We start from the raw sequence: 25,837 nt of genomic DNA on the forward strand, positions 1-25,837 counted from the left end.
GATTTAAAACTTTCCTCTCTTACCTACTCTTCCTTTGACGGTGTGTGCACCGGTCTCCATGACCTTTATTGTTGTGAGGACTAAACCCCCAAACCATGACTCTACTGGTGGTCTACCAGTACCGATAGTAACCGTCACATTGTATACAATACAGTGCAAGTTGTAACATCTGTGACCTTATCAGTTTTACGGGCACCACGCCAGGTATTTCTATGTCTAACTATCTAGACATGAATTTTCATTCCTTCCAGTTGACGAAATAGCCGTATTGTGCAAGTATGGTGCAGTAAACATTTAGTTTTTCTGGGTTTCTGAATTGACACAATACTTTGTAAATGTGCACCCTGATGTGTTACCTGCTTTTAGCTGACGATTGCGCCTGATGGTTTAATAGGGTTAAACGTTCTATCAACAAAGCCAATGCCATTTAAGGAGGAGTCTCCATGTGTGTAATATGAGGCAAGGTATTTTGGTGTAGCTTCCTCCTTGCGATAGCGCGGATATGATGCCGACTTAATAGTACTACCTCACTGAAATACAATATCAAAGGCACCAGAACGGTCTTCCATCCGGTCCCATTATACTGACAACGGGTAAACCAGTTATTGCCAATACCCTAAATGAGGAATGTTAAGCAGGAAATAAACTACCATTACTCATGGACTTTGGTATGCCATGACCTGGGGACAGAGCTCAATCCCTTCCTCACTTGCCATCACATGCAGTGAGTAACAACAGGTCCATTCTTTGCTCAATTCCCGACTTGCAGGGGTGCAGTGTGCCTTACCATGCTGAGATTGCCCACTTAGAACCTAATATGTAGCATAACAATCATCGGGCTTTTTGTTCTCAGAAGTGTCCTGCTACAATGTATACATACATTATATAATAAAGAAACATAGAATGTTAATGTCGGACACCTAGAAAATATATTATTTCATATGATCTGTATATGCAGCAATCTGATTAAAATCATCATGCAGAGCCATGTAACAGATGATTTTAATAAGATTGTCTACGCAGGCTCGTCACATCTGTCGATTGTCAAAAGTTTCGTTTGGGAAAGATGGATCGGTCGGGGCCAGCGGAAACGGTTTCAAGACAATATACAAGTTTCTGAGACAAAAAAAAAAAACAGTCAAGAGAGAAATTCTAGTACACAAGACATCTGCTTTATATGAAGGCTTCAACAGGCGCCGATTTAAAAAATATTGACCTTGTAAAACATGACGTTCGTAAGATACGACCAGCGGGCACCCAAACAGCTACAACACTCGTGTCCTTTAATTCGTAGCAGGAGGCCCATGGGCCTTAACAGTCACCTGAGTTATTGAAAAACTGATGTTATCGATGTTGCCAAATGAAAAATAATAATTTTGTAACAAAGGTATACGTAACTTGAACTACATGTTATACAAAAGTAATGTGGAAGATCTGGGTATTGTATGTACTATGTACAAATAGTTGTTCTGCTAGTCAGCTGACAGGACATGCCCCTTTAGCTCAGTGGTATAGCATTGGCCTCCGGAACTTGGGGTCTTGGGTTCGATCCCAGCTGGGGCACCTCATCTTTCCACTTAGAACGAGCTGTTGGGGGGTTTATTTGAGTAAAGTTACTGGCTAAAAAGAAAACAACTGTCCTATCAAATATCTAATACACAATGTATATTGATTCATCAATGAAAAGTGCTTGTGTATTGTAACTTGCCATTTGGAAACTTTGCATCTTTTTATACTGAACATAAATTACATACAATGTAATGGTAAGAAACAACAAAACTGTGAGCTGACTACATCATCTAAATTTAACACCAGTTGATATGAAAAAGATATTTGTTTTGAGCTTTTTGTGATAACAAGGTTGCATATTTTGTTAATAATGTTAAAATTAACAGGATAACGACAAACATACAAATTGTTGTTTAAGAGAACAATCAGGCCTTTGGCAAAGTTATTTATACTATAACACTATGGATGTGTACGCCATTATTTTTAATCTTTTCCAGTTTATTCTTCTTGAAATAATAATTTTGCTTCTGTTCATGTGTCAGTCATTGCTTGTTCAGGGATAGTACTTAAGTCAACGAAGCCATATTGGAGTCTGGAGAAGAATTCCAATATGGCCAAAGCCCAAACTGTCATAATATCAAACTGTCATTTCAAAGTTATAATGTCTATCAAGTTTCAATGATTTCCAATTGGAAATGAACCAAATATACCCAAAAGTATCATTTTTCTATATAACTTTAGCAAACTTTACCCCATCCCCAGGGGATAAAGTTCTTTAAGACCCTTCTATCTATGTAGATTTTTATTTCCAGCATATATATCTTGGTCTTGATAAGATTTTTTAATTCAAGCCAATTTGACCCCTTTTAGCCCAGCCCCTCAGCCATTGGGGGCTGACTGAGGCCTGGGCCCAAACTGTCAAACGTTTGTTTCATAGTTATAACAGCTGTCAAGTTTGAATAATTTCCAATTGAAAATGAACCAAACATACCCAAAAGCATCTTTTTCATATATAAAGTATAGTAAACTTTGCCCCCTCCCCAGGGGCAAAAATGGAGTCTGGGGGTCATGAAATTCACAATTCTAATAAAGCACCCCAAGACCCTTCCATCTATGTATTTGTTTCCAGGCTATCTCATTCTGGAGAAGATGACTGTTGACATTTTTTGGCTATATGAACCCATTCGGGCTCAGCCCCTAGGGATGAGACAGGGTTAAAAATATCAAAGTATCAAACTGTAATCTCATGGTTATAATGTAAATCATGTTTGAATGATTTCCAGTAGAAAATGAACAAAATATACCCAAAAGTTGTATTTCCCAATAAAAACTATAGTAAAGTTTATCCCCTCACCAGGGGAAAACGTGATACCCCAGGGTCATGAAATTCACAATTTTGGTTAAGCACCTAAGACCCTTCCATCGATGAAGAGTATTAGATTCTACTATATCTGCATCTTAAGAAGATTTTTGAAGTTTCAGTCAATTCGACCCTTTTTGGCCCCACCCATCAGCCCCTGGGGGTCAGTCAGGGCTGCTTGGTGCATATCATCAAACTGCTATCCAATACTGATAATGCTAACCAAGTTTGAATTAATTCCAATGGAAATTAAACAAATGCTGGTCCAAAATGTGATTTCCCTATATAAACTTAAATAAAGTTTACCCCCTCTCCAGGGGGAAAAGTGAGACCCCAGGGTCATGGGTTTCACAATTTTGGTAAAGCACCTTAACACCCTTTCATCTTTGCAGAGTATTTGATTCTACCATATCTGGATCTTGAGAAGAAGAAATTTGAGTCAATTTGACCCTTGGTGCTGAAGTTTGAATAGTTCTATCAAAGCACGAAATACCACAACCATGCAATCAATGACTTTATTTAGTTACTTAAATAACATCCAGACACATATATATGATACAACAAATATAATAATCAATGTGCACCTATAGACGACAATCAATGTCATCGCCAAGGTATGTTAACCCTGTTATGTTATTTCCTCCATAACCGATGATAGCTTGTCATTATTTCCTTATAAAGCAATTATGTTTAACAAATGTCACGTTTCTGAATTTAATTTCATCTTTATGGTAGTCCCTTTACATTTGGGATCATCAAAATCCCAGCGATGTCCAGAGTATGTTTGTTTTCGGCTGTAAAATTTCCCTAAAGACGAATAAAACTAGTCTATATGTCTCTGATATCTAGGGCAATATCAAAATCAGGGAGCTTACTATTGTTTATATATCTGCTAAAATCTTGAAAATAAGCCTGGATTGAAAATAGACCCGTCTTGACATTAACTCTTGAATTCCTTCCGGTTTAACATATTTCAATAATAAGCCACCTTTGACAATAGGCCCATTCTGAGCATAAACATTGAATTCCAGGTAGAAACCACATTTTCTCTGTCGGCCTAAACCAATTTTACAAGTTCACATCAAATCACTCGACCTATTATTGCAACAATTTGATAAAAGAAAAAAGTGAAAAAATGATTTTATTTAAATAAAAAACCCTGTATAACATTATATTTCCATGCAAAGAAAAGGAGAACTAGAATATATACCATTGATGGGTAACTGTCTTAATTACTTGGAAAATAAACCTGAGATTCCTTACTGAAAACGAAATAAGTTGTGGCATATCAAGATTTTAGGGTATTTCATATCAAGATTTTAGGGTATATCATATCAAGATTTTAAGGTATTTCATATCAAGATTTTAGGGTATTTCATATGTCCTTGTGTGTTCAGAAACATTTTTTTTGGCAAAAGTCATAGTGCTGATAAAGTTTGGCATCATTTGTACAGTAGGCTTCAGACAAGTATATTTATAAAACAGTTTTGAAAGGGTATGTATCATTTCATGAAGGCATTCTGTAATTGAAAGAAATTTAGATCTGTACATTGTGATTGCATGCACTCCATTTAAAAATAATATAGGATGATAAATACTGTGTTAACATGTGTGAAAGTTTGTTAGATTCAATATGGGGTCAACATTCAAAAAGATATATTTTCTGTAGTGTTCAACTTAATTATCCAACAAGCTTTATATTAACCAGAATAGGTAGATCAAGGCACAGTAAAATTTTACAATAGCTGTAGACTCCTGTTGTTTTTGAGCTGTTACATCCTAGCCCTTGGTACAAAAAGAAAGTCTCCCAAAACACATAAGGAATTTGAAGTTCCTGGTAAACAGAGGTTAGAAATAAGTACCCAGAACACTGTTTCTATAGATATAGATAATCCCCATAGGCAATAGAAATGAAACAGCATGAGACAAACACATGTGTACACACTTGCAATGACATTGAAATTTAATATACAAACACATGTGCACACACTTGTTATAACAATGGAATTATACAAACACAGGTGCAATTGCTTATTACAATGTAATGAGACAAACATGTGTACACATGTGCAACAGCATTTGAGATGGGAGAAATGTGTAGTATCATAATATAACAAGGGCAACGCAAAGCAGTACATAATATGCCCGTCACATGTTAAATGACCAGTTGTCTGTTTGGTTGAAATATGAAATATTTCTGAGTAATTAACAGTAAAAGGGAAATAATTGTTCAAACATGAGAGATCAATAAGTGTAAAAGAACATCATGGAATGCATGTAGTATTGCATTATTGAAACCAAGGGGAATAACTCTACTAATTTATTGTGAAATATTCAGGATGCATAACTCTAATGATTATGATGAGATACTAATTGTTGGCCATTGTATGGTAATAAACCATCAATGGTTGAATATAATCTGTTGAAAATTAATGAAGATATGGAGCGGACACCGTTTTGGAAAGTGGTTAAAGGGCCCTAACTCCGTAAGTTACCGTCGGATATTGGTGATTATCAAACTTGTCCAAGCTCTTATGGTAATAAACCTTCTATGAAGTTTGAAATAAATCTGTTGAAAATTAATTATAATGATATTGAGTGAACACCAAGCACGCCCGTATACCTAGCCACCTGCCAATGTGATAACATAATATGTCCCGTCTTTCGCTGGGTGTATAAATATTGGGGAAACAATGACCCTTCCAAAAATGAAAAGGTGTTTTTTTAAACACATGATAAAATCAGAATGAAATTTTTTGTTAAACAAAGCAAATCTATACTTTGTAGCTAAATTTTATAGGTATTAGATTAGTTAAATTGCAACATCATATTTATAAATACAACAAATGGAATATGTTATGTTCAGTTAAAAATCCTTAAGAAATATGAAGGATTCCTTTGTCACTATATGATATTTAAATATCTACAAATTTTTGAAAGTCTCAGGAAAATAATAACAGTTCCAATAAACACAGAGTTCATTAGAGGCAGGTTGTACTATACATGTACTTACAACTAAATCACAAATTCGCCAATACATTTGAGTTACCAAATATTGTTAAATTTTAAAAAGTACACAAATCAACAAAAAAACACAATATGAATCTTATAAAATACAAAGAGTCATGATGAACAATCATCTGTTCCATATTAAACTGGTAAATAGGACATATCACAGATAGAGAAAATAACCAGCATAATAAATATCTATAGAGTCTACTAATCCCTTGTCAACTAGCATTAAAACTAAATAAAATGTCAATGCATAATAGAGTCTTCGAGTTGATGAAAAGTTTTCACCATGAATGTAAACATACTTAGAATAAAAAAATCATAAACGATAGCTTAACAGGTTAGTCAAGACTTTTACACTTATTAAGTTTAGGTGATAATTTCTTAGGATGGGGTATTATCTAATGACTTTCTACACAGCCTGTCAGATGTATACAACAGTGTAACAGTCATTCCAGGTATTAACACTAAGTTACAGGGTCCGATCTTCTTTAATAACATCTTAATAGCATAATTAAATTAGAGACTTGAACGAGAATATGTACAAAACTTACGAAAGTCTGAACAAAATGAGAAGTGATGTAAATAAAATGCTTGACCAGCAAGCATATCTGTTTCTTAGTGATAATCGTACAGAATTCAAACACTTGTACAAGAATGATTATACCAGGATCATTTTACACAGCAATGAATAACTTAACCAAGCCATCAGTTTAAATTCTGTAAATTGTATGTGTGAGGATAATCCACATAGAATAACAATAGATCACACTCTACAGAAAAAAGCTTTTCTAGGATTTTATCAATCACTTTTGCATCATCACCAGGTAAACAAGCAAACAAAATCAAGTTGTATCTGATTATTTACCACCATAACTTTCAACCGTAATATATTTAAGCTGATTAATTAGGCAGCAAGGACACTTTATGAAAATATCCCCAACATTTCTACCATGAAATATTTCCTTCAAATATCTTTTCAATAATGTATCTCACATCTCCACAGGCTATGTATTGCCAATCAGGCTATGTATTGTCAATCAGGATATGTATTGTCAATCAGGCTATGTACTGCCAATCAGGATATGTACTGTCAATCATGCTATGTACTGTCAATCCTGCTATGTACTGCCAATCAGGCTATGTACTGTCAATCATGCTATGTACTGTCAATCATGATATGTACTGTCAATCAGGCTATGTACTGCCAATCAGGCTATGTACTGTCAATCATGCTATGTACTGTCAATCATGCTATGTACTGCCAATCAGGCTATGTACTGTCAATCATGCTATGTACTGTCAATCATGCTATGTACTGTCAATCAGGCTATGCATTGTCAATCATGCTATGTACTGTCAATCATGATATGTACTGCCAATCAGGCTATGCATTGTCAATCATGCTATGTATTGTCAATCAGGCTATGCATTGTCAATCAGGCTATGTATTGTCTATCAGGCTATGTATTGTCAATCAGGCTATGTACTGCCAATCAGGCTATGTATTGTCTATCAGGCTATGTATTGTCTATCAGGATATGTATTGTCAATCATGCTATGTACTGCCAATCATGCTATGTACTGCCAATCAGGCAATGTATTGTCAATCAGGCTATGTATTGTCAATCAGGCTATGTACTGTCAATCAGGATATGTATTGTCAATCAGGCTATGTATCATCAATCAGGCTATGTACTGCCAATCAGGCTATGTACTGTCAATCAGGATATGTATTGTCAATCATGCTATGTACTGCCAATCATGCTATGTACTGCCAATCAGGCTATGTATTGTCAATCAGGATATGTATTGTCTATCAGGCTATGTACTGTCAATCAGGCTATGTATTGTCAATCATGCTATGTACTGTCAATCATGCTATGTACTGTCAATCATGCTATGTACTGTCAATCATGCTATATATTGTCAATCAGGCTATGTATTGTCAATCAGGCTATGTATTGTCAATCAGGCTATGTACTGTCAATCAGGCTATGTATTGTCTATCAGGCTATGTATTGTCTATCAGGATATGTATTGTCAATCATGCTATGCATTGTCAATCAGGATATGTATTGTCTATCAGGCTATGTATTGTCAATCAGGCTATGTACTGCCAATCAGGCTATGTATTGTCTATCAGGCTATGTATTGTCTATCAGGATATGTATTGTCAATCATGCTATGTACTGCCAATCATGCTATGTACTGCCAATCAGGCAATGTATTGTCAATCAGGCTATGTATTGTCAATCAGGCTATGTACTGTCAATCAGGATATGTATTGTCAATCAGGCTATGTATCATCAATCAGGCTATGTACTGCCAATCAGGCTATGTACTGTCAATCAGGATATGTATTGTCAATCATGCTATGTACTGCCAATCATGCTATGTACTGCCAATCAGGCTATGTATTGTCAATCAGGATATGTATTGTCTATCAGGCTATGTACTGTCAATCAGGCTATGTATTGTCAATCATGCTATGTACTGTCAATCATAATATGTGCTGCCAATCAGGCTATGTATTGTCAATCATGCTATGTATTGTCAATCATGCTATGTACTGTCAATCATGCTATGTACTGTCAATCATGCTATGTACTGTCAATCATGCTATATATTGTCAATCAGGCTATGTATTGTCAATCAGGCTATGTATTGTCAATCAGGCTATGTATTGTCTATCAGACTATGTATTGTCTATCAGGATATGTATTGTCAATCATGCTATGCATTGTCAATCATGCTATGTACTGCCAATCATGCTATGTACTGCCAATCATGCTATGTACTGTCAATCATGCTATGTACTGTCAAACTGTCAATCATGCTATGTACTGTCAATCATGCTATGTACTGTCAATCATGCTATATATTGTCAATCAGGCTATGTATTGTCAATCAGGCTATGTACTGTCAATCAGGATATGTATTGTCTATCAGGCTATGTATTGTCAATCAGGCTATGTATTGTCTATCAGGCTATGTACTGTCAATCAGGCTATGTACTGTCAATCAGGCTATGTACTGTCAATTATGCTATATATTGTCAATCAGGCTATATATTGTCAATCAGGCTATGTACTGCCAATCAGGCTATGTATTGTCTATCAGGCTATGTACTGCCAATCAGGCTATGTATTGTCTAACAGGATATGTATTGTCAATCAGGCTATGTATTGTCAATCAGCCTATGTATTGTCTATCAGGCTATGTATGGTAGTTACAACACAAAGATATACATCCACATGTTGTGGTCTGATACCCAAGATAATCAAAAGATTCTAATATCACAAACCTTCTCCAAAGCAGGTCTTATTGTTCTTTCTACTACAAGAAATGAATACCTATGTTTTAAATATGAAAAAAAAAACGTATTTAATAATAAAAACGTATTTAAAAATTATACATACATATATATATTCACTGGGACGGACTTAAACATCATGTTATGACAAACAACACTAAAAGGTTTTTAACATCACAACAGTGGAGACACTTAACAAACTGAGCAATTAGTCTTAGAATAAAAATTCTCTACAGTAAACTAATAAAAACTTTAGGTCATTTACATTTCCATAATCTAACATAACTTTTTTACATGGTTTACATAGTTTTAATGTTTTGTACACATAACTTCACAATCATATATAAAATGTCCCCTGGTCACTATAGATAAGGCATTTGAAAGCACAAAATATTGATCCATCTTGTTCAACCTCTAACTCTGGCTTAATACAAAATATTGATCCATCTTGTTCAACCTCTAACTTTCACTTTAATACAAAATATTGATCAATCTTGTTCAACCCCTAACTTTCATTTTAATACAAAATATTGATCAATCTTGTTCAACCTCTAACTTTCACTTTAATACAAAATATTGATCAATCTTGTTCAACCTCCAACTCTCACTTGAATACAAGCTATCATTTTGCATCAATTTCAATTTTGAAGAACTTTTTAACTAAATTCTGATGTGTATATTCATAAACAAATCAAATCAGGCTTACATAATAATTTCATTACTCAACTTTTAAAATCAATTTGAAAGAATCTGTTTTATATATACTTAAAATACTTTGTCACCAATAATAGTTGAGACTTTCCGAGATAAATGTAAACACAACAGGTATCATCCATGTTGATATTTCACAGAAAAGTACAATTAAACTTCAGGAAGCTGAAATAATAGTATTTTTCCTTGAAATTTTAACTTTTTTTTCCCATTAAAATGACATGGAATGTAAAATCGTAAGAGAATAACACTTGTTCTCCAATCAGAACATTTCACTTTTGACCATACTGTGACAATTCAAGTAATCATACAAACATATTATGCAAGATATTCAGAAAAATATTTTCATTATATATTGTAATAATATAAAAAAAAAATCAAGGTGAGCAGGACTTCCTATAGACATAGGCCTCCCGACCAATTAGGATATTAAAATTTGATGTTAGTTTCCTATGGTGTACAAATAAACTGAATATGTTTATGAGGTTTATGTACATCTTGTATATTAGGTGTAACCTTTGACCCTTAAGCTTTGACCAAGACCACCAAAATCTAATTATGTGTAAAAATTGACATTAACCTACTATGGTGTGAGTGTAAAAACATCTGCTGAGGGGATCAAAGGGTTTCTTGTACCAAAACTTTTTACGACAGATGAATGGACACGTGGATGGACAGATGTGAAATGGCAGCAGCATGTGACAAAGGTACTGATAATATACCCCCAAGTGTACTATAATATACCCCCAAGTGTACTATAATATACCCCAAAGTATACTGATAATATACCCCCAAGTGTAATATAATATACCCCAAGTGTACTAATAATATACCCCAAGGTGTATTATAATATACCCCCAAAGTGTACTTTAATATACCCCCAAGTGTACTATAATATACCCCAAAGTATACTGATAATATACCCCCAAGTGTAATATAATATACCCCAAGTGTACTAATAATATACCCCAAGGTGTATTATAATATACCCCCAAAGTGTACTTTAATATACCCCCAAGTGTACTATAATATACCCCAAAGTATACTGATAATATACCCCCAAGTGTAATATAATATACCCCAAGTGTACTAATAATATACCCCAAGGTGTATTATAATATACCCCCAAAGTGTACTTTAATATATCCCCAAGTGTACTATAATATACCCCCAAGTGTACTATAATATACCCCCAAGTATACTATAATATACCCCCAAAAGTGTACTATAATATACCCCCAAGTGTACTTTAATATACCCCCCAAAGAGTACTATAATATACCCCCAAGAGTACTATAATATACCCCCAAGTGTACTATAATATACCCCCAAGTGTACTATAATATACCCCCAAGTGTACTATAATATACCCCCAAGTGTACTATATAGAGGGTAGCTTTACTGACTTTACTATACAAGTTGAAAGGATCCACTTATATATAGGTATATATTCATGGAGATACTATTGTATTACATTGTAAAATAGGATCACACCAGATTATCATTTTTTTTTGAAATACAACCCATGTAGAAAATACATGTACTTTGTTATCATCAAATAGAACGGGATGATATCAAATAAGCAATCCAGATGATGGGCAAGCTTAATATGACATAAGGGTAAGACTGAACTAGTATTTAAAGTTTTAGATAATTCATTTTACCTACTGGACCCCAACTCCCTGCCTCCCAGAGGGCACACCCTCTGTTTATATGATTGTATGTATCCCGTTGGCCCACAATGCTCTGACTAAATTTCATTGAAATCAAGTTGTTAGCAATTCTAGAAAATTAAGAGGCATCTTAGAAGGATAAAAGTGATCGCGGGCACCAGATACTGCACCACTGAATAGGAATGAATAGACGTTAATCAATGGAGGTACCGTAAGAGAGTCTTACTTCAGTTAAGTAGAACATTAATGTAAAACATTACATATTTTAGAAACAACAAGATGTTATCATCTATATCTGTGTGGACAAGTCATGTTCTACAACAGTGTAGCTATCTATACCAATGGGGACAAGTCATGCTCTACAACAGTGTAGCTATCTATACCAATGTGAACAAGTCATGTTCTACAACAGTGTAGCTATCTATGCCAATGTGGACAAGTCATGTTCTACAACAGTGGAGCTATCTATACCAAGGTGGACAAGTCATGTTCTACAACAGTGTAGCTATGTATACCAATGTGGACAAGTGATGTTCTACAACAGTGTAGCTATCTATACCAATGTGAACAAGTCATGTTCTACAACAGTGTAGCTATCTATACCAATGGGGACAAGTCATGTTCTACAACAGTGTAGCTATGTATACCAATGTGGACAAGTGATGTTCTACAACAGTGTAGCTATCTATACCAATGGGGACAAGTCATGCTCTACAACAGTGTAGCTATCTATACCAATGTGAACAAGTCATGTTCTACAACAGCGTAGCTATCTATACCAATGTGGACAAGTCATGTTCTACAACAGTGTAGCTGTCTATACCAATGTGAACGAGTCATGTTCTACAACAGTGTAGCTATCTATACCAATGGGGACAAGTCATGTTTTACAAAAGTGTAGCTATCTATACCAATGTGGACAAGTCGTGTTCTACAACAGTGTAGCTATCTATACCAATGGGGACAAGTCATGTTCTACAACAGTGTAGCTATGTATACCAATGTGGACAAGTGATGTTCTACAACAGTGTAGCTATCTATACCAATGGGGACAAGTCATGTTCTACAACAGTGGAGCTATCTATACCAAGGTGGACAAGTCATGTTCTACAACAGTGTAGCTGTCTATACCAATGTGAACGAGTCATGTTCTACAACAGTGTAGCTATCTATCCCAATGTGGACAAGTCATGTTCTACAACAATGTAGCTATCTATACCAATGTGGACAAGTCATGTTCTAAAACAGTGTAGCTATCTATACCAATGTGGACAAGTCGTGTTCTACAACAGTGTAGCTATCTATACCAATGGGGACAAGTCATGTTCTACAACAGTGTAGCTATGTATACCAATGTGGACAAGTGATGTTCTACAACAGTGTAGCTATCTATACCAATGGGGACAAGTCATGCTCTACAACAGTGTAGCTATCTATACCAATGTGAACAAGTCATGTTCTACAACAGCGTAGCTATCTATACCAATGTGGACAAGTCATGTTCTAAAACAGTGTAGCTATCTATACCAATGTGGACAAGTCGTGTTCTACAACAGTGTAGCTATCTATACCAATGGGGACAAGTCATGTTCTACAACAGCGTAGCTATCTATACCAATGTGGACAAGTCATGTTCTACAACAGTGTAGCTATCTATACCAATGGCGAACAGAGTGCTACACTTCATCTTGTTATATCTATATCCAGATCATTCACACTTATTGTATAGAGCAATGGTGCAAATATTAATGGTATTTTAAGGTCACAAAAATATGACTGTCAATCACATTTAGCCGGCATAAAATTTTAGTTAAAATTCAGCATCTGTAACATCCATTCAGTAGAGTAACCCTAGCTGCATTGAATCTATTAAGTATAATCCAGGTTACATTTAGAGTTACCCATGCATGGATGAAGCTGTTCTATTTAAGCTGATATGCACATTAGACCATTTATACTTTACAAAGTCACTGTCAAATTCAGCATCTGTAACAAACCATCAGTAGATCAGCAGCCTAGGTGCATCATTGATTCAAGACAACTCATGCAGCATTTACAGTTACTCAGATAGCTATATAGGGTAGAGCAACCTTCTTAACCTGAAACAGGGATGTTACTATCATACAATGGGGGTTAGACAGAGGTATTTGGTACACAGTAGAGCATACAATGGGGGTTAGACAGAGATATTTGGTACACAGTAGAGCATACAATGGGGGTTAGACAGAGATATTTGGTACACAGTGGAGCATACAATGGGGGTTAGACAGAGATATTTGGTACACAGTAGAACATACAATGGGGGTTAGACAGAGGTATTTGGTACACATAGTTATACAATCAAAACTTTAAGTTAAGAGTGTCCACAAGCTAAGGATGATTTTTAAACTGTGCCTAGTTTGACTTCAGGAGCAGAGTTTAACTGTTTGAGTCAGCACCAGTATGTTGGTGATTTTCAGACCGACTCCTGTTGAGTCAGTACCAGTATATATATGTTGATGATTTTCAGGCCTTAGATTTTCTCCTTATTCATTTGTAGCCTCTAATATCTCGTCATCATTGACAAACAGTGTGTGTATAATTCCTTTACTCTTCTTGCCACTACTTGTAGCCACTATCCTGCCCGTCATTCTCTCGCTGATGTTGAAGTATGTCTCCACTCCTGTGTCTGTAAATACTCCCTGAAATGTAAAACACATTAATCTTGTCTTTAACAGATATTAACCATCGTTTTTAATTACACAGAGACTGTCAGTGTTATGGACATAATCTTCAATTAAAAATACAAAATATATATATTTGTTTTAAACTTTTTAGTATAAACATGTATGAATAGTTAGATTTCATACATAACAACTGCCTTAAACTACAAAACAGAGGCACTATGAAAATATGATGTTTAATAACTAAGTCAGGCAGCTCCATGACCCTACAGAAGACTGTTGATCTTATAAGTCAGCTAGCAGTATTTCTCTGTAGTAGACTGTTGATCTAATTAGTCAGCTAGCAGTATTTCTCTGTAGTAGACTGTTGATCTAATTAGTCAGCTAGCAGTATGTCTCTGTAGTAGACTGTTGATCTAATTAGTCAGCTAGCAGTATGTCTCTGTAGTAGACTGTTGATCTAATTAGTCAGCTAGCAGTATGTCTCTGTAGTAGACTGTTGATTTAATTAGTCAGCTAGCAGTATGTCTCTGTAGTAGACTGTTCATCTAATTCAAGAGTCAGTATGGTTCTGCAGTAGAATGTTAGGCAGTCAGTTATTTAACTCTATGCCATTGTTTACTGTGATCTTTACGAGGATATTTTAACCTTGTATTTCGATTCTAACCATAATTACAAATGGAGGAGGCAGGGTGGTTGTGGTCTACAATGCCCTTTTCTTTGCAAAGTAGAGGGGTACATATTTCCTTTTTCAAAAGTGAAAGGCTGAAAATCATCTATTCCAGGAAATCAAAGTTGAGAGTAACAATTGCTGAATTTAAATCTATTGCTAAGCAACGAACACGCTTTATGTTTGTCTTGATTTATTAACATTTGTTTTGTTTTCCTGTCTGAAAATACTTGTTAATTAACAATTTCCATGTTGATGGTGTACCTGCTATTTTATTCCTTTTGGGATTTATTTACCATTACCAGTAATAACATATTGAATACTTAAACATCTCTTTGAAAATGCACTGTCCTTTTTAAAGTGTTGAACTCAGTATACATTTCAAAAAGATCATGCAATGTGCTTGTCAGACTGACCCATAAATTAGGTCTACTGCCAGCCAAATGAATTCATGTTATTGTAGCTTAATTTGTTAAAACTTTGAGTGAATATGCATTAAAGCCGGCTATCTAGATCTGCAGCCTTCATAATTCAATGTATTTCAGGCATTAAATGTAAGAAGTTAACATTATATTGTACTTAGTCTGTGAATTGCTTACCTGCGTTTCTACCATTCTGTCGGCCATCCACACATCCAAGGTGTCTTTCTCTGTATAGAGAAAATAGACCATGAACAGCAAATTTACATTGTTAATACACACACTGTATCACTGTAACTTCTACATTGTTAAAATCACTGTAACATAAGTTACACAGTTAATATCACTGTAACATAAGTTACATTGTTAATATCACTGTAACATAAGTTACACTGTTAAAATCACTGTAACTTATGTTNACAGCAAATTTACATTGTTAATACACACACTGTATCACTGTAACTTTTACATTGTTAAAATCACTGTAACATAAGTTACACTGTTAATATCACTGTAACATAAGTTACATTGTTAAAATCACTGTAACATAAGTTACACTGTTAAAATCACTGTAACATAAGTAACATTGTTAAAATCACTGTTACATAAGTTACACTGTTAATATCACTGAAACATAAGTAACATTGTTAATATCACTGTAACATAAGTTTCATTGTTAATATCACTGTAACATAAGTTACACTGTTAAAATCAATGTAACATAAGTTACACTGTTAAAATCACTGTAACATAAGTTACACTGTTAAAATCAATGTAACATAAGTTACACTGTTAAAATCACTGTAACATAAGTAACATTGTTAAAATCACTGTTACATAAGTTACACTGTTAATATCACTGTAACATAAGTAACATTGTTAATATCACTGTAACATAAGTTACATTGTTAAAATCACTGTAACATAAGTTACACTGTTAAAATCACTGTTACATAAGTTACATTGTTAATATCACTGTAACTTCTACATTGTTAAAATCACTGTAACATAAGTTACACTGTAAGTATTTGTTGAGTTATCACCATTCATCTTCAACAGTTCAAAATCAGGCATATTAACAAAAAGTGTACCAGGTAGTTAGTCATGTACTGCATATGAATTTTGAAGAAAAAGGTATTGATAACAGACTACTAGTGGTACGTATACATGGTTCAATTTATAATTTGACTAGGTACAATAATGATCATATTGACAAATTCTTTCTAAATTTTGATTTCAGGATTTTTTTTAAAAGATGTCAGTCTTCATAGATATACGGTTTAGTGCATACCAGGTAGATCCCTTTCTTCTCTAGTTTTACCATTTGTATCTCATTATTATTTTTTATATATAATTGTGATTCCTTCATAACGCAGCGATGCTTAGATACAATTTGTGACTGGCATGCTTTCTGCTTTATGATGATAATCTCACATTAATAAGCCTTGACAGAGAACATGCTAACATGATAACATTCAGCATAAACACAAACATCAGCATTGTACCTAGACATATCCTTTTGATTTCTCCATCTACAACTACATTCCAAGCTTTTTGAATTTTCCTCTGGTTTTCCCGGAACTTCTGCAGTGGCTTTCCATTCACTTCCAAGGTGTATTCATAGGCAAACCCACTCACAGCTTCTACACCAATTGTACACTTGGCTTTTCCCACTTCAAAGTGTTCTTTACCCACTAGTTTAAACATCCATTCCTTCCTAAATATATCCTGAAATATACACAATGTACATAACGTTACATGTTACAGAGTAACTGTCTGCAGAAAAACACTCAGTCAGTACTGATCAAATAATACAAATCTGTAATTTTGTCTATTAAATGGCTATAGAATACTCCTGAGTGCTGTTCTTAATTCAATTGCACATTCAAATACAGGTATAAAATTACTGATACAGTGACATGACTAAATCCTTAAAAACTTCCAAACATATAGTAATCACCATTCATTTTATTCTGAAAACACATTTTTGTTAAAATTAACACCCAAAATTACTAATTCTCAATCAGCATAAAAATCACATCCATATTCTTAAACATTTATGAAATTAATTACTTATCACAGCTAAGTTCTTTTCTTCGTTAAAACAATCACTTTTTGTTGATCTTAAACAGAAAACCATCTAGCAAAAGTATTATCTTTTTCCTAAATATCCTTTATCTACCGTGAATAACAAGAGCTGTAGGAGAACAGCACAGCTCGTCTATTAAAAATATTTTTTGTAAAAAGTGCTAATAGTAATTGGGCCAATACAGGATGTTCCATCTTAGATAATAGATCAGGAAACTAGAACTACATTGTCGATGGCACACTCCCGCTATCCCCCTCGATTACCATATGCAAAAATAAATAACTGTAAAATGTAGAACTTGTGGTTATGTTAAATTTGATATGCTAAAAGACTTCATCCAAAAAATTGTTTTTACCCCTATGACTCCACCCCCTGGCCCGGTCCCTAGGGGGTCATATCAAAAATGTGAAAGTGGGGGGTCCGGGAATTCATTTGTACAATCTTGAATCCCCTTCTCCTAAGGATGCTTCCTGGCAAATTTGTTTCAAATCTGCCAAGTAGTTTCAAAAGAACTAGAACTTGCCCTAAAACTTTTACCAATTCCAAGAGACTTGTATTTTGGACAAATAATGAGCAAATATGGTCCAATTTGTTGCTAAGGAACCTCCAAGCAATTGCTGTAACCATGCATATTACAATGTAAAATCAATTAAAAGTTGAGTTAAACACCAAAACACAGCTTGCCCAAAAACTTTAACCAAGTGGGACGCCGACGCCGTGGGTACTGCTATAGCCCCCTATTCTTCGAATAGACGAGTTAAAAATGATAAAATTACCTTTCCATCCACCCAAATGACACGCTTTCCTGAAGTTGTGCCATGTTCAAATATGACGACATGTAGACCATCTGGGAGAGCCAGCTGCCATTTTGCAACTACATCATCAGAACTTGCCATTGTTAGATTTTCACCTGTAAATTAATGTATATACCAGGAGTAATATTAATGTTCTGCAACCATTACAACTTTTAAGTCAATTTCATGTAAGAATAGTGTGGGATAAAAAACAAGAGGCCTATGGGCCTAAACGGTCACCTGAGTCCTTCAGTATTTATTTTTGTTGTTAAAATATGTACCAATTTGAGTACAAAATAGTTAAGTATAATGTTAACTTAAGTTTGTCAGGACCATGAGCTGATCATTCCTAGACCGAGTTTCAGTTAAATAGGAACTTGTTTTTAAGTTTGAAATAGTTTTTTCAAAATGGCGTCCGTGTTGGCCATATTGGATTTCTGATCGACCCGAAAAATAACAACACTTTGTTAGGACCATCAGTCGATCATTCCTACAAAGTTTCAGTTCAATCGGCCCAGTAGAACTTGACTTTAAGTTTGAAATAGTTTTTCAAAATGGCGGCCTTGGTGGCCATATTGCATTTCTGATCGACCCAAAAATAACAACAATTTGTCAGGAACATGAGTCAATCATTCCTACAAAGTTTCAGTTCAATCAGCCTCACAGAACTTGACTTTAAGTTTGAAATAGTTTTTCAAAATGGTGGGTGTGGCGGCCATATTGGATTTCTGATCAACCCGAAAAATAACAACACTTGGTCAGGGAGATGTCAGTAACCTTTCCATGAAATATTTATGAAATCCCTTTGCCAGTATTTCAGCTTAAGTTGAAAATGTAAAATGTTAACGGACGACGCATGACGACGGACGAAGACGGATATCAATAGGTCACTTGAGCTAAAGCTCAGGTGACCTAAAAAAGAAGATGCTGTTATATATTTGTCAAATATATTTATATTTCAAACTTTGTTGACACCATTATCAATTCATAAAAACATAAACACCTTGTCCTCCCACTACCTGTTCAGACCCCATCCCATACACAATGTTTACACTGCAACCCTTGACGACAATGGAAAATGTGTTCCCTAAATTGTTTTCAGGACAGCATGATTCACTTGCTAGCAGGTTAAATTATTGAGTTCAGGATAACATGTACTTTCATGGGCATGTTAAAGTGGAGATAATATGTATACTTAACATTCAATATTTACAATTGACAGTTCACCACATTTCGTTGTCCATCTTGTTGTTTTCACATTCAGAACCTAGTTACATAAACGGAAGTGTTCCGAGTAACTTTAGCTGGAATTATGCACGTGCAGTTTTCCGTATTTGTTCTATATAAAGATGTGGTTTTGTATCGTTCGTCAATCAGAAGTAAAGTCCTTGTGAGAATGCAAGACTCTCGCCCTCTCTTTCTTTCTAGGACTCGTTAGGTAACAATGTAGGGCCAGCACTGAGCAGTAATGATTAGCATTTGGGTTTGGAAGTAGTCTATACACATGTCTAGTTAGAATTCCAATGTAGAATCCGTCATCTAGCTTACAGCAAGCAGTGTAGGAGTATGTCTCTCAGCCACTAGTTTGAATGAACGGTGTTGTATAGGGTGCGTGCGTGGGTGAGATATCTGTGATCATATACTGCTATTACTTTACACTTGTTCTGCTGAATAAAAGATATTGAAGTTTATAATCTTGAGTCTATGTTCATTTGCCATACTTCATGTTCATCAATTTATAAGACACTAATTGACCCGAGATTCTTGGATAGAAACCGCTCCTTTTACAGGCATTTAAGGAAAGGGTTCAGAATAAGAATTTATTGTTATAAAAACGGGGTAAGGCTTATCAGAAAACAAGCTAAGGGGGCAGTGTAGTGTAGCAGACTGAGCCAAATAACTACTGGTGATCAGATAGCTGCATAGCTACAGCACCTGTCTGACATAACCCTGCTGCATAGCTACAGCACCTGTCTGACATAACCCTGCTGCATTCTCCGTCTTCTGTTACATTATCAGAGGTACATATAATGAGTCTTACTCTTTAGATTGGATATACCACTGGTTACAGGTACATGTAATTGTTGTGTCAGCAGAGCAACTTACGTTTAACCTCTTAATATAACTGGCATGTGATGAGTATCACCTTATATGTGATGTGAAATTCAAGTGATATAGCACTAGAAATGTGTCATTAAAAACCCAGCACAAAAAGATTAAGTAATAACTCCAGCATTCACATTGGTCAGTATGGGCTCGAGTCTGAGTATCAGGGGTACATATAGCTGTATACTTGACACCTTGATCAAAGCATCCACAAGGCCACCCTATCCCTGTTGATTTTGCCCCTACTGTAATTAATTGTTAATCATTACATCAAGTTTGTTACATTGGTGTCTGTGACCAACCCGTTTCAAGGACTGGGTGAATGCTTGGCAAGGTGATACCTAAAATCTGGGTTTTAAACAGTGTTGTCTTTGGAAGCAAAGGCTTAGAAAATAGAGGGAGGAATTAATGTCGCAAAACTGCAGGACTGGTTCATTGGCGACCAGGTAGTCCAATTGGTTAGAGCATCAATCTGTCTAGAGTTGGGGGTTCTGGGTTCAATTCTGTTCTGGCAATGCCTTTTTTCAATCCTGTTAAAAAAAGCAATATGCCACACATGTGTCCAACTGACATCTAAATTTCAGATTGTCTATGTTTCTGTGAAATGGACATATATATATATATATTAGTCTTCATTCTGGCTAAAGCCCTCATGAAGTATAACCATACGCACAATGTATGCAATCTGAGACGTCAGGTGAACACGTATGTATTTTTATCTTTATAAAGATCCTATGTTTAATATCCCTGATGTAAGGAGGCATGACCCAAATCGATTCAGTACCCAAATTGGATCACTTTTTGTAAAAACACTTTTAAATAAATAAACGTGTCAACAGATCAGTTAAAACAATGATGTAGACTTAGAATAGATTATAAAGCCATGCACCATTTTTTGTCTACAGATAATTATTTTTTAAGTTAAAAGGGTCAGTGTTTTGTTTACATCTTAAAAAAATGGCACGTGCGACGACTATGCATTCTGTTTTGGACTATAGGAATAAATTCACCCTATAGAAATACTTGTTTTCTTATAAATTTCAAAGGTCATCATAAAATGTTACTATTCGCACTGTTCGTAATGTTTTTCCGGTCATTAGATAGCCGCAGCTAGTGAGACCGTCCTTTTGTTGTTTCATCCTTTATATACTGAGGGTTTGTGCATATTTCTCTTTGATTGTCGAATGTACAGCAGTATATTAGATTAAGGTTAGATTAGCAAGTATCCCCACTAAATCACTGGCATTTCTCCAGTTTCCTTCCCTTTTCTGGTGTTCTGACCTTCCTTTGATTTTTCAAGTTCTTTGTAGGATAATATTTCCAGTTTTGGAATAAGCGAGATACCCCCACTTAATCTGTATCAGAAAATTTATACAGTTCACTATCCTATACATTTTGAAGGGTATTTTAGGAGTGCCTGAATTCTATGCTGAAAAAAAGGTCATTTGAAGTGTACGTAAGATAATGCAAAATTCAAACCTTGATCCAATTTTGTTCATGACATTCGCAAAAATCCAAAACGCTGATTGGTGACTTAAGAGCATTCTATAAATATCTATAAATATATAAATATAAGTGAGCCCCGTGTGCTAATTTCATTAGTAAAAACACCTGTCGATAATCTTCCTTTGATACAACCATAAATGAATATAATACATCCACAGAAGTTTTAATTGATAAATAAAATGATGGTTTGGTGATTCGATTTGGTACTGTCACTTTAAGCTTCTTCTTCTATGTATCTTCCTCCTATGGTAGTCGATCAAGTATATATATAAAATGAAATTGTTGTCTGACAGTGTTTTCCTTGTTACACCAGTACTGTTTATACCATTGATTTGTAGTAGGTTGTAAAAGGATGCAACGGCTTGTGGTATCATAAATGATTTTCAATAAAGGTCACCTGATGTCACTTAACTTTTGTGCTGTACAACAATCAAACGGCTGTTCTTTAGTGTTCATTTTCTCTTTCACTTTTCATGTTCAGCTAACATGAAACTTGCAGTGCAATTCACAAGTTTTGAGAAGAACTTTAAGCGAACAATGACATAAATACACAAAAGGTTACCTCCTGACTGAACGCAGCAATTTGTTTGTCATCTAAAGACGAAACAGGAGGAAATGCACCATAGAAATACCACTTTTCAACGCTTTTCAACCAGGATCTGATTTCGGCTGCTGGGCAACTATTTATACAACATCCGGGCACCTGTTAAAAATTAGTGTCGGGCTAAGTATGGGGCACTAGAAAAAACTCTATAAATAAATGAAACGCATATCGAAATCTTGATTTGATATTTTGAAATACTTATTGAGTCTCTCGTTTTCTTATATTTTGGGACATTGTAAAAAAATGTATTTCTATTTAGTTACGGACTTGTAAACAAATATGGCGGACACTGGCAGCCGGAGTCCCTTGCGATGGGTAAAATATATAGACATACACAAAACTGTACATCACTTGTTATATTTTATTCATAATTTCCACGTTCGGAAATATTTTGCACTTAGTTTTTGATGTAATTTTGAGCAAAAGGTTGATTTCAAACCGTTACTTTATATTTTTATCTGAGGACCCGCGAATTTTTCAAATTTTCAAAATCACTTGTACAGGCATGTTTCAGTCGTTTTCTCATTAAAGCCTGTGGAATTTTAAAGGTTTTAATCTAATCAAAAATTGTTTTTTTTTTATTTTGCACATTCTTTATTATGGCATATTTACTTTTTTTATTCTAAGGGAGGCCCGAAGGACTGGCGATCACAAGCAGATGACTTGGCTGATACGGGATATCAGGTTTGCAGTCCCACTCCACTCCAACCTCCCCCGCCCCCAGGAAAACGCCATTCCTTACGTCCCCTAAGTCTACCAACGCCCGTATTTTACATTTTCACTCGTAAATTCGAGGATTCATGTCGTATTGTCCTTAACCCTGTTCGCACTACGGGTCGGTCCGGTCGTTTTGTCTTGTACAAGTGGGGATCCCTATTTCACAAAGTACCACTGCACCCCTGTTGTATGTTCCACAGCCAAGCATATAATGGGTGTCTGGGTATACGTATCCGTGATCCATTACACGCGCACAAGTCATTTCTTCTGTACTGTACAACCAAGAGTAAGTGTCAGACCACTCACTCTCCTAAGATTTTCAGTTTGATCCCCAGCAGTGTGGAGAAACAAGAAGTGATATCTGGTAGGATCAGTTGCTGCCACTCCGATTGGCACTGCTTTAATTTTCCCACTTGAGTTTTTCAACAAGAAAACCAAATATGTTCCCTTAGCATCACCATAATAAAAGCTCTTCAGAGTTATGTTTGTTGTTGAAAATGTACACAACATTAAACAGTGATGTTTATATAATAACTTTTTATCTAGCTGGCCCTGTTAGTTGATAAATAAACAAGTTATGGATAAGTGGACAGACTACAAGCAAAAGTGTGAGAATGTAAACACTGTACCTCAGAACCTGTTCGCAAACTATAAGCGTTTAGCAATTTCCAAATAAGATGCTATCATGGATAAGTAGTGTTTTTTTTAAATTGAGGCAGCAACGGGTGACTTATTTTAATAATTGAAAATATATACTAATCAGAATGGCCGATGTGATGTCCAGATCAGTCCCCAAAGATTCAGTTCTTGGACTGGTTCTACATACACATTTGATGCCTGTCATTAATCTACCTTATGATACCTCATATGATCATCATATATATCATACCGTGAGGCAATGAATAAAGCTAACAGCATCATAGGTGTCATAAGAAGATCATTTGTATATTTGGACGAACATATGTTCACAAATCTATTTAAAGCACTATTTCAACCTCATTTAGAGTATGCTGCAAGTGTTTGGAGTCCACACAAAATTAAGGACATTGAAAGGTTAGAGAATGTTCAAAGAAGATCTACAAAATTACTCCCCGGATTTAAGACCATTAGCTACAGCGAGAGATTATGCTGATTAAAGCTTCCAACTCTAACATACAGGCGCTTGCACGGAGATATGAACTATATGATCCGAATTTGGTGGAGGGATTGTTCGATCTTGCCGCTCAAAGAAAAACTTGTGGACACAGTAAACAAATACTCAAACATTGTCATTTAAATATAAGAAAACACTGCTTTACTCAAAGAATATTTGATATATATGGAATAGTCTCCCACAAGATGTTATTTCATCTTGTAACGTATTTGACTTTGAGAAAAACTTGGACGAATCCTGGAAAGATCTTGAGGTGGAAGTACGATCATACTGCGCCTTATATATAGGCTTATTTTATGTTTACCAAAAATGAATTTCAAACTATATTGATGTGGATATAGAGGCAGCAATGCCTGTATCCACTAATATCCTATTAAATCCTATTAATACCTTTTATGATTTGTGGACATAATCATTACTAAGATATTTGAGATTGATCATAGAGAGGGAATTCAAAGACAAAATCATTTCCATTGTACAACACAATAGTACCGATTAACTCACCTAGACTACAAACATATTTTGTTCTTTGACTCAGTCCACCATTTCTTCCATGATTGCAAGATTAACTACAGTAATTGCAACTATGTATGTTTAAATTATGACTTGTATCAATTATTTAGTCATCCATCTACCTGAACAACTTCCACTGCACATGCATGTTACATTAGATATCGTCCTTATACAGAAGCATAATTTGAAACACACCAGGGACCTGAATCTGCATCACTGGGATGTTTATCTTTGGGAACCTTCACCACTGCAAATTAGATTTGCTCCTGCTTGTTTTTTTTAATATCCAAAATGCTGGTAGACAAGTAGTCATGTCAATTGGGATTGGGCGAACCACTTTTGCTGATCGAGGGTGTGCTCTTCCAGTACAAATTCTTCATCCTTTCTCCTCCTCCTTCCAACCCCCACCCCTACCCCACCCGCTCCCTCGTGCCTCACTAATCTCAGAATGTTTTATTACTTTTGAAAAAATAATGCTAGAAATATGTCAAAATCTGATTAGTTGTAACAATTAAGCTATTTAGTACAATATATGTAAATATTCAGTTTAAAGGTCTGCAATTATCCCTGTAGAAGAACATGGAATAGGCTATTAGTATAGGCTGTAGTGTAAACAGAATTGCAATACCTAATTTTGAATTATCGATCTGATAAGCGACATATTTTTTATATTTCCTAACCTGTCATCTGCATGAACTAGCTATGTCAACTATATTGTCACGTACTTATAACTTTATGATGTTATTGTATGACACCATTTCTTTAATTTTAGAATGAAGTGGAGGAGTGGGTAGAATTAAACAGAAAGCTAAAACAGACTGGCCTACCTGGGATAAAGCTGCTGCACCCAGCTGATGTCACACTGTTAGCAGGTATGTATACAGTATATACTGCTGTACCCATCAGCTGATGTCACACTGCTAGCAGGTACGAATACAGTATATACTGCTGCACCCATCAGCTGATGTCACACTGTTAGCAGGTACGTATACAGTATATACTGCTGCACCCATCAGCTGATG

The 25,837-nt window shown here is 35.3% G+C and overlaps 3 protein-coding genes across 6 annotated transcripts in view; 2 read left to right on the forward strand and 1 right to left on the reverse strand.

Moving 5' to 3' along the window:
• Positions 1–3,373: 3,373 nt before the first annotated feature.
• LOC110458728 (prion-like-(Q/N-rich) domain-bearing protein 25) lies at positions 3,374–12,471 on the forward strand. 4 transcript variants are annotated; one of them, XM_021510611.1, is made up of 3 exons: positions 3,374–7,443; positions 8,744–9,004; positions 9,100–12,471. In XM_021510611.1, the coding sequence occupies exons 1-3, from the start codon at positions 6,910–6,912 to the stop codon at positions 9,343–9,345; spliced, it is 1,041 nt and encodes a 346-aa protein (XP_021366286.1). In that variant the 5' UTR covers positions 3,374–6,909; the 3' UTR covers positions 9,346–12,471. The 4 variants fall into 4 exon arrangements, with proteins under 4 accessions (XP_021366286.1, XP_021366283.1, XP_021366285.1 ...); XM_021510608.1 differs by having other exon boundaries at positions 3,374–4,849; positions 4,891–9,004; XM_021510610.1 differs by having other exon boundaries at positions 3,374–9,009; positions 9,105–12,471.
• A 252-nt stretch (positions 12,472–12,723) lies between these two features.
• Positions 12,724–22,538, reverse strand: LOC110458730 (fas apoptotic inhibitory molecule 1-like). Its single transcript, XM_021510612.1, has 5 exons — positions 22,391–22,538; positions 18,199–18,332; positions 16,839–17,061; positions 15,514–15,563; positions 12,724–14,262 (listed from the first exon to the last, which is right to left on the reverse strand). Exons 2-5 carry the CDS (start codon positions 18,316–18,318, stop codon positions 14,107–14,109), a joined length of 549 nt encoding a protein of 182 aa, XP_021366287.1. The 5' UTR covers positions 18,319–18,332; positions 22,391–22,538; the 3' UTR covers positions 12,724–14,106.
• A 153-nt stretch (positions 22,539–22,691) lies between these two features.
• Positions 22,692–25,837, forward strand: part of LOC110458732 — a gene marked incomplete at its 3' end in the record, with an annotated part of 31,013 nt that continues 27,867 nt past the window's right edge. Inside the window, exons 1-3 of the mRNA XM_021510615.1 lie at positions 22,692–22,747; positions 23,060–23,116; positions 25,588–25,687. Of these exons, the coding sequence (XP_021366290.1) occupies positions 22,712–22,747; positions 23,060–23,116; positions 25,588–25,687 (193 nt within the window). The remainder of the gene's footprint in view (positions 22,748–23,059; positions 23,117–25,587; positions 25,688–25,837) is intronic.

The sequence above is a fragment of the Mizuhopecten yessoensis genome, unplaced genomic scaffold (assembly GCF_002113885.1).
Source record: "Mizuhopecten yessoensis strain PY_sf001 unplaced genomic scaffold, ASM211388v2 scaffold9727, whole genome shotgun sequence".
Lineage (NCBI taxonomy): Eukaryota > Metazoa > Mollusca > Bivalvia > Pectinida > Pectinidae > Mizuhopecten > Mizuhopecten yessoensis.